At 36.5% G+C, this 10,067-nt stretch overlaps 1 protein-coding gene across 1 annotated transcript; it reads right to left on the reverse strand.

Annotated features, from left to right (window-relative positions):
- Nucleotides 1-813: 813 nt before the first annotated feature.
- On the reverse strand, nt 814-9,777 carry LOC137049046 (uncharacterized). Its single transcript, XM_067427442.1, has 6 exons — nt 9,746-9,777; nt 6,558-6,769; nt 5,281-6,263; nt 5,112-5,181; nt 1,838-2,006; nt 814-976 (listed from the first exon to the last, which is right to left on the reverse strand). Exons 2-6 carry the CDS (start codon nt 6,763-6,765, stop codon nt 814-816), a joined length of 1,593 nt encoding a protein of 530 aa, XP_067283543.1. The 5' UTR covers nt 6,766-6,769; nt 9,746-9,777.
- Between the last annotated feature and the right edge of the window lie 290 nt (nt 9,778-10,067).

A 10,067-nucleotide genomic window follows, 5' to 3' on the forward strand; every position in this document is an offset into this window, starting at 1 on the left:
TACTGTAAAATGTTGGGCTGTAAATTTACAGTAAAATACTGGCAGCTGGGTTGCCAGCCACTTACTGTTTATTTACAGAACTAGTGCTGTAAAAATTATTTACAGTACTGTACTGTAAAATGTTGGGCTGTAAATTTACAGTAAAATACTGGCAGCTGGGTTGCCAGCCACTTACTGTTTATTTACAGAACTAGTGCTGTAAAAATTATTTACAGTACTGTACTGTAAAATGTTGGGCTGTAAATTTACAGTAAAATACTGGCAGCTGGGTTGCCAGCCACTTACTGTTTATTTACAGTACTGTACTGTAATTATCAAATACAGTATCCTACTATTATATCATGTAATTTTACAGTATTAAACTGTTCTCTACAAGCAATAAAAAATATTTTACATAATTAAAAATGTTGTACTTTTAAGTTGCATAATAGTACTCATAATAGAAAAAAAGAAACCAACATTCTCTGGGTTTTAAAACATTTATTTTAGTTCAAAGTAAAGACTAGAAAACTGCCTGAAATGCCAACTGTATTTTATTAAAACATAAAATGCAAGTTAACAAACAGTTCACAATAAGCACTTGATGCAGTATAATGCAGTAATCTTGTATAATTTCAACAAATTTACAGTTTTTTTTAGGAAATGTAAAGTGACCCAAGAAAGAGTCATAAAAAAACAAAAATATTTGAAAAACAAATATAAACATGTTGACTGAAATGCCACTTGTATTTTTATAAGTGCAATTCTCAAATAACAGAACATTCACAGTGCCATTTACAAAAAAAAAAAAAAGAGTCTGAAAGAGTCTGAAATCTAAACAAAATCCCATTGAAAGTCTGCAAGTTTTCGCAGAAGTGAGGAAACCTGTGGGTGTACAGTGGTGTTCTTTTTTTGCACAACTTTGCCAGTTTTTTTTGAAATTACTTTTCCTTTCTTTGTTTTTGATCCACGTTCTGGATTGATGTCAAGAAAGCGTCTAAAAAAAACAGAAGAAGGAAAAAAATAAACAATTGTTACAGAAAAATGCAATGTTGGATGTTGTGATTAATTAACATTTTTTCTGCATTCATTACACTGTACAGCTTAAAACTATCATCCCCTCATCAGTTCCTATATCAGGTCTAGTCTGAGTATCAGTGGAAATGCAGCCACATAAAAATGCAGCACATTGACAGAATCCAGTCCAAACCCTTATGTCATCAATACTTTAACTCAATTGCAAGCCTTGCAATGTGATTATGACTGCATGATAATGTTAAACATCATTTAAAATGCGTGTTTGAGCTGTCTAATCTGAAATCTTTTTTTACAAGACGTTTTTAGGGAAGCTGCTTAAATACCTTAATTTTACTGAAGCCTACACCTGGCATAAAATAATAGGTCAGTCAAAACTCAAAATGAGACCATGATTTACTCACCCTCAAGACATGTGTATATGATGTGTATATGACTTCTTTTAGATGAATACAATCAGAGTTACATTTAAATAATACTCTGACTCTTACAAGCACAATGGCAGTGTCAACTTTGAACCAGCCATTCGCTGCCATTATAAAGCTTGGATTTGCCAGGACATTATTTCATTTAACTATGATTTTCTTTGTCTAAAATTCATATAAACCTAGGATGGCTTAAAGGTGAGTAAATCATGGGTGGATTTTAAAAATATCCCTTTAAACTAAGCCCTGTCTGAAACCAGGGCCATGTTGTTCATCCCTGTAGTCAGCTGTACAAAATGTTTGTCAACAAAAAATGAAGTCCTTAAAAAATGCAATCAAGACAAGGTTAGTGACAATTAGGCTAAAATATATGAATGGCAAAAATGCTAATGACTAACCTCTGAACAAACTCAAGGGTGCATGCTGCTTCTTCCTGGTACTGCAAGTTGAAGTTATAGAAGGAGGCAAACAGCGCTGCCAGGCCAGTGATGAAATTGGGCTGTGCTCCTTCACACACAACTTCACCTTCCAAGCTTAACATCCACCGCTGGTTGCTTAGAGATTGACCTGTAAATGAAAAATGAAATAAATAAATAAATAATAATATTTAAAATTCAATATTGTGGGTTGCACAGTTGTTCTATGTAGTTGTCTCTTCACAGCTCAACATAACTATTAAAATAACTCTAAAAATACCCTTTCCAGGGTTCACCATTTAGTTCTGTTTTAGTAGTATTTTTGGGTAGTGTTCATTAAAGGTCCCGTTCTTCGCGATTCCATCTTTCAAACTTTAGTTACTGTGTAATGTTGCTGTTAGAGCATAAATAATACCTGTAAAATTATAAAGCTCAAAGTTCAATGTCAAGCGAGATATTTTATTTAACAGAAGTTCCCTGTCAAATCCTACAGCGAACGGCCGGTTTGGTCTACACCGCTGCACTTCCTGCTGTGATGACGTCACTAGAACCGTTTGTTGACTAACCCTCCGCCCACAAGAACACGCAAAATAGGGGGCGTGGTCTTGTTGCTCTCCCACGTGGAGAAGAGCGCACATTCAGCGCTTGCATTTCCCCGTTATGGTAAGAGGCGGGACCTTTCCGGGCAAAGAGCGCTAAGCTGCTGTCCAATCACAACACGGGAAGCGCGGGCCCAATCAGAACTCGTTACGTATTTCTGAAGGAGGGACTTCATAGAACAAGGAAATCATCAGGCCGTTTTTAGGACAGAGAAAACAGCGCTGTACAGATAAGTAAATTGTGTGAAAAATACTGTGTTTTTACACACGAAACATGAACTCATGTTATATTGCACACTGTAAACACAATCAAAGCTTCGAAAACACGCGAAGAACGGGACCTTTAATACAGGAATACTTTAATTTTTTTTTATAGCAGTGAGCAATCTCTTAATTAAAGGAATACTCTCCCTTGTGAAATGAAAGTAGTGTAGTCTATTTTAAATTTCTTAAACCATAACCAATTTCTGCCTGCCTGTCTGTTTGTGACTAAGCACCTGTCTAATCACACACAAGAACCCATGATTGCAGTAATGTGCTGTAAACATTTGCATTTGTAAAATTTACTTTTCAGACAAAATTTGAACTTTCTGCTAGTAAACCACTTAAATTTATGATTAAGAATTCAATGTGTAGTAAACTGCACATTTTTATAAACCAGGACAGGTTTTTACAGCATGCGAATGTGCTCCTGGATGTTTGTGACAGTAAGGGGCAGAGTTGTGTTGTAACATTCTTTTTTTTTTTTAAAAAGAACTCTTCATAACTACTTTAAATGACTAATTGCATGCATTGGGCTGAGACAGATGAAAACCCTTAAAAGATTAGTTCACCCAAAAATGAAAATAATGTAATTTACTCATTTACTAGTAAATGTCATAGCTGTTCCACAACCCTTAGACCTCCATTCATCTTCGGAACATAAATGAAGATATTTTTGTTGAAATCTGAAGGCTCAGTGAGGCCTCAATAGGGGGACAATGAAATTGTCCATTAATGAGATCCATTAAAGTCCTCGCAAGATCCATTAATGTACTAAAACCATATTTAAATCAGTTCATGTGATTACAGTGGTTCAATAGTAATATTATAAAGCAACGAGAATAACGGCAAAAAAAAAAAAAAAAAAAAAACTTATATAGTGATAACTGATTTCAAAACACTGCTTCATGAAGCTTTGGAGCATATCAAATCAACGAGTCGATTCAGTGGTTCGGAGACAGTCATGTGATTTCAGCAGTTTGGCGGTTTGACACACGATCCAAATCATGATTCGACTCGCTGATTCATTATGTTTAGAAGCTTAATGAAGCAGTGTTTTGAAAATCGGCCATCACTATTTAAGTCGTTATTTTTTATTTTTTTTTGCTGCACCAAAAATATTATTGTTGCTTTATAATATTAATATTGAACCACTGTACTCACATAAACTGATTTAAATATGTTTTTAGTACATTAATGGATCTTGCGAGTGTAAATTTCATTGCCCCCTATTGAGGCCTGACTGAGCCTTCAGATTTCAACAAAAATATCTTCATTTGTGTTCCCAGAATGAATGGAGGTCTTACGGGTGTGGAACGGCATGAGGGTGAGTAATACATTTCATTATTTTTATTTTTGTGTGAACTAACCCTTTAAAGCAGGTCACCCATAGTAAGTTCACTTTTGTTTTATTACATAACAGTTTACTCATCCGCTGTTGTTCTAATGCAGTATACCGCTCTTTTTCCTTTTTTGGACCACAAAAGAAAAATGTCCAGCTTGCGCTCATCCATATAAAAGGCAGTGAATAGGAACCAGCATCAAGTTTGTAAAAAAATTGGCAAAATTATCACAGAATGGATGGTATGTAACACGTGCCATATATTTCAAATGTTTGGGGGGAGGGGGAAAATGTAATATTGAATGAAAATCCTGACCTTGGCTATTGGTCTTCTGTATTTGACAGATTTGAATGTGAAAAATTACTGTTACAACAAACACAATGGATATTTTAATCTAATAGAAGAATGTACATGGATTTTATAAAAAAAAATTACATTTCTCACAACTGCAGTAGCCTACCATTAGCCTCATGAACATGCATCCAAGCACCGAAGACCAACAGTCAATGTCAGGATTTTCATTAAAAAATATATATTACATTACATTTTCTTTTTTTATTAAACCCTATTGTATACCCACACTTGTGGCACATTGCATGGAATCATTCTATGATACTTTTGCATCCTTTTTTTAAATCTTAATGCTGCTTACTATTCACTGATATTATATGGGGGAGCACAAGCAGGACATTTTTTTTTTGTATTCTCCTTTGGTGGTCAGATGCGAAAAAAGTACCGCACTGCAAAAAAAAAAAAAATCTTCCTGAGAATTTTATTTCCCAGCTGAAATATATAAAAATTCTTCGAAAAATGTTTTCTTCTTTTCTAAAAGAAATATTATTTTGCTTGTTTTATGCATAAACTCACTTAATTTTGACTTCTTTTTTCTTTCTCCTTACTTCAGAAAAAAAGATATATACTTGAATTTTTAGATAGCTGGACTGTAAACAATACAAAAATAATATTTTATAAAAACATTTCTTGAAGTGAAGTGATTAAATGATAACTTCATTTTCAATTTAGGGTGAAATTACCACTGTAATGTTTACATACCAAGAAATATAAGGCGTGGACTCTCTGGCAAATGTACAGATTCCTGGACATCAGATGGAGTTGCAAATTCCTGGAACAATTTTTAAAAAGGACATCACAACTATGATAAAAAGAACCAAAACATAAAACATTATAGATAAATGAGATTTGTTTAATAATCTCTACTTACATCTGCTTGAAGGATAAGACCATCTAACTTCTCTTTGAAGTGTGCAAGAAGTAGTAGTAGGACCATGGCACCCACATCATTTTCTTCTCTGGAGAGTATGCTCCGAACATCATCGTTGGTTGGTTTGCTTTTGAAAAACTCAATTATGATTTTTCCACACTCCTGAATAGACAATTCCAAAAGTCTGAGCACTTTTTTGTCAGTAAGCTGTTCAAAATGTCCATATACATGCCTCTGTGTGAAGAGATATGGCCATTTGGATTTTAGATCTGAAATTGTAGGGGACGGGGTTGCATTTATCATGTAACGCTGAAGCCAATAGGTCTCCTCCATGAGCTTGTAAACGTCTCCTCTCTCAACTCCAGAAATTCCTTCATGAAGGTGGATCTCCTCCAGCTTCTGACGTTTAATTTCAAGACTGTCGTGACTCTCACCAGGTGGAAGAGCAGGCTGCCATCTTGTGCAACCATACGAGTCAGTTGAATTTCGTTTTCTAGTAGTTCCAATGTCACTTCTAAGGGTCATATGTTGACTTAGTGTACTTCTTCGATTAAGATGCTCTATCCGCACTTTCAGCTGTGAAAGAACCGATTCGTAACCACCCCCAACCTGCTTGTCACCCATCATGTCTGCAAACGACTTTGGATATTGGCTCACAATTTGACGAGCAACAGTAAGGCACTGTGATCTGCTGGGGTTTGTGTCAATTTTTCTAATTTCATCAGCAAGAATTCTTATCATTTGTCGTCGGTCAGAAGGAGAAGGTCTCAGGCCATTCTCAATAGCACTCTTTATACCGGCTGGCATTAAGTTCCACGGAACTTTGAAATTTTCAGGCCATGAATGTGATGCACTGGTTGATGCAACAATGCTTGATGTTGGCGTTGAGGAGCTTGATGAACCAAGAGTAGCATTTGTTTCGGGGGGAACCAAGGGGAGAACCTCGGCAGGCTGCAGTACCACTGTGTAGTTTTGAAACAGTACTGAAATGCATTGTAATGCAGTTTAAAAGGGTTAATTCACCTAAAAATGTGCATTGTGTTATTAATTACTCATCCTCACGTCATTCCAAACCCATTAGAATTTTGTTCAACTTTGGTAAACAATTTTTTTTTTTTTTTTATGAACTAGAGATTTCTGTCCCTCTATAGACAGTATATGCAGTATGTGGAACGACATGAGGGTGCGTAATTAATTACAAGTTTTAATTTTTTGGTGAACTAACCCTTTAATTATCACATCCTCTCTTAGTTTTATTTAATCAACCTTATCTTTACCTTGATTTTTCCAGGCACTAAGAAGTTTTCGGCATTGGATAGGTCGTATAAACTCCAAAATGTCATCATCTTTTACATAAACCAAATCATCCAAACCCTCGACACCTTGATCCATGAGCTTTTCAACCAGCTGGTTGATTACCTCTGGAGAGAGGCTTGGCAACACCGACAATACAGCATCTTTCAGGACTTCTTTCATTTCAGACATTATTCTAGAATTGGAAAGGAATGATGGAGAACAATTACTGACAAGCCGCACAATGAGTATTCAGGTAGAGGATAGTAATCCAGTAGGCTGTCTTGATTAATACACAAGTAACCTTGATCTTGTGATGTCAAGCAATGAACTCCCTGGTCAACAAGACAGAAAGACTGACATTTTTTTGTGACAAAATACACATTGCAATTGTCATGTACAAGAATTAACTGAATGTTCCCAAACACAATTCCCTCATCATTCTTCTGCAAAACAATGAACATGTTTTTTTTGTAAAGTGTTCCCTTTACAGTCACTTCATTGCATGCCACAGTATTCCCTGGCTGAAAATTAAGACAGGCAACAGATCCTTGAATGTCATCATTGTAGTCATTAACATGAAACTCTATTCCCCTCTCTGCCACAACATTTTCAGGGAAAGGGCTTCCGGCATGTAGGTAAGCCTGCAGAAGTTGATGCCTTTCTGCCAATGTAGCACTCAGGTTCTTGAAATTGTGCAATTTTCTTGCACACTGTTTAAAATATGAGTGCTTACTTTCAAAGCGTAGCGTCCATAGGCGAATAAGTGGACCAAAACGATCAATGAGCTCAGGATAATGACACAGGTAGTGGTGTTTTGGCTTAAGTGGATGATTTGGAAAAGCCACCTTTCGAGTCTCAATATACTCCTCTATTAAAACTGATAAATAAGCATTCTGACCAATATTAATGGAAGGAGCACAGATGAGCTCTGCTACCTGTCTGAGTTGAAGTATTAACTGCCATACCTCATTTTCAGTTGGACTGACAATCTTTTCCCCTACCAAAAGAGGTAAAAGCCGGAGCAGGCACCAATTCTGAACTGCATGTCCACTTAATTTTCCAGTACCAGGAGTCACCTCAACTGGTTTATCCCGTGCATCATTCCCAAGATACTTAAACTGGTCAATGCGACGATTTAGTTCAGTGTATGTGAACTGTTTCTCCTGATTCACAAGATGATCAATATACAAAGCAAGGTCAAATGACACAACACCTTCAAAAAGGTCGTGTCCAAGACAGGGAGGTAATCCTGGCTGGCAAACGTGAAAATATTTCAGGTCATTAAAGGGAGAATTACATTTGACACCAGTTACACTTTCAGCTCGGCCAGCATCCAAATCCTTAAGATTTTGCTCATACGACTCAATAGTTCTTGTTACTGCCTTTGTTAGGGGAGCGGAGTGAAATGTCTGGCGGTCTATTTCACAAAATCTGCAAAAGTATGTACTTTTACTGAAATTTTCAATAAAGCCACCAATGTAATGCGATCCAAGGTTGTCTCCAGCTATAGCACACAATGTACCTTTGTGCACCTTTCCATCAGCTAATTCAACACCATTTTCCTCAAGGTCTTTAAGGTCTTTTACTAGAGTGGCAAAGACCAAATCTTGTCCAAAAAATCTAAAATCTTGCTCCCTGCACAGCAGAACTAGCTGCATGGGGTCAATGCCTGACCGACAGTGAGGCAACAGGTTTGCAAGTGTCATGTAAACGGCAAGAATTTTGTGCTTTTTTTTACCAGACCCAAGTGGATTGGCAACTTCAAAAGCATCTTCATACAAGATTAAAGCTAATGAATCTGTATCAGCTTTAAACAGCACATTGTCATCAATATTTTTGCCATCCCATACATCAGAGAGGATATCTTTTGCTCTGACTTCAGTTCTTGAATTCTTATGTTGTTCTATCACTGATTTACAGCAGAACAGTGCTTCTAAGCTTTGCTTAATAGGAATATATTGAGCAAAACTTTCCTTCCCAGATTCATTTTGACCAAGACAGATTGGGACCGGATCCACAAACTTAAATTTGTCTTTATAAAAGGATTTTCTCCTCTTATCAGTGCTAAGTGCATTGATATTTGACTTCCGAAAAAGATCATCAGTTTGCAAGACATCAATAACGCTCTTTATATCATTTTCAGAAATACCAAGTGCAGTCAATTTTTCAGTTAGCTTGTGCAGCAAATGACACTGGCTAATATCATGGATGTCCTGCACCCCATCAATTACCGACTGAATCACAGATGATGGGAGAATATGCTTTGCCTGTAATTTGAGATAAAACAGAGCCATGTTCTTTAAAAAAAGAGATTCATCTGCATTATCTGGCAAAAGTGTAATATTCAATTGTTCTTCTCCATCACAACAATCAAATGATTCAGACTGTGGATTTGAGTGTTCAGCTATGTCGGATACCTCACCATGCAGCCTCTGACCTGAAACATTTGACTGCATTAAATTATGACGCAACCTCTCTGCTGAAGAGTTTCGATGATTCCTGGATAAATGTGAGGTCAATGTAGATGCTACAGAAAAGCTTTTATTACATGTAAATGGACATGGCACTCTGGTGCCTTCTTTGATATGAGATTTCAAGTGTAAAACAAAGGTTTTCAAATCACTGCACTTTTCTTGACAGACACCAATGTCACAGACTAAAGCATCAATTCCTAACTGCTCAACAGATGTCTTTGAGGGCCTCTCTTTGTGATCCCTGAATACGTGAGCCTTGAAAGCAGTGAACTTTTTAAATGTTCTGGAGCAATCAGGAATACCACATTTGAAAAAGGTATTAGGAACATGACTATGGATTTTCATGTGCTGGCAAAATGCTGACAACGATTCAAAAGCACGATCACAGAACTTACACATTAGCATTTTTGTTGACAAATGGACTATAACAAACAATGTTAACTTACTAATCACTTAATTTGCTTGTTTACTGTCTTCGGTTTCTAATCCAAGCCTGAAACGAATATATATAGATAGATCAAAAGCAGGCCATACAAATGAAATGGTACATGTTCAAAATTATCCTGTGAAATATCTCATAATCTTGGTAAAGATGTGAGAACAGATTGTTTTCGCGGTAGCAAACCGCGATCACAAACTCAAAACATTCATGTAAACAATGTCGAAATGCGAACGCAAAACATAGATTGGCTTACCGTATCAATACTGAGTCGAACAAATTTCCATCACAAACTCCTCATTCTTCTACAGGTGACAAATTCTTCCGCCGCGCCGTGTTAAGTCCTCCCTTTCTGATGCGTCACAGGCAAGTTTTTTTTTTTTTTTTTTTTTTTTTTTTTTGCGTGACAGGCAACTATACGTAATGTTTTTAAAACGCGAACTGAATCAACCGAAGCACAGAAAGCTTAAAAACTGCTCACAAATTCACGATACAGTGTTTTAACATGGTAGCATGAATAATGATTCTGTTAAGTTCAGTGCCGCTGACAAGTCGAGTTTGCTGTTTGTTTATAATGG

Source organism: Pseudorasbora parva, chromosome 2 (assembly GCF_024679245.1).
Source record: "Pseudorasbora parva isolate DD20220531a chromosome 2, ASM2467924v1, whole genome shotgun sequence".
NCBI classification, from domain to species: domain Eukaryota; kingdom Metazoa; phylum Chordata; class Actinopteri; order Cypriniformes; family Gobionidae; genus Pseudorasbora; species Pseudorasbora parva.

Bases quoted from the DNA above. Each gene is read 5' to 3' on its own strand.
- LOC137049046 (XM_067427442.1), bottom strand. From the start codon at position 6,765: ATGTCTGAAATGAAAGAAGTCCTGAAAGATGCTGTATTGTCGGTGTTG. The intron at 2,007-5,111 runs GTATGTAAACAT...TTTCATTTACAG, and splicing joins TCCACGCCTTATATTTCTTG to GTCAATCTCTAAGCAACCAG. The intron at 977-1,837 runs GTTAGTCATTAG...TGTTTTTTTTAG, and splicing joins ACCCTTGAGTTTGTTCAGAG to ACGCTTTCTTGACATCAATC.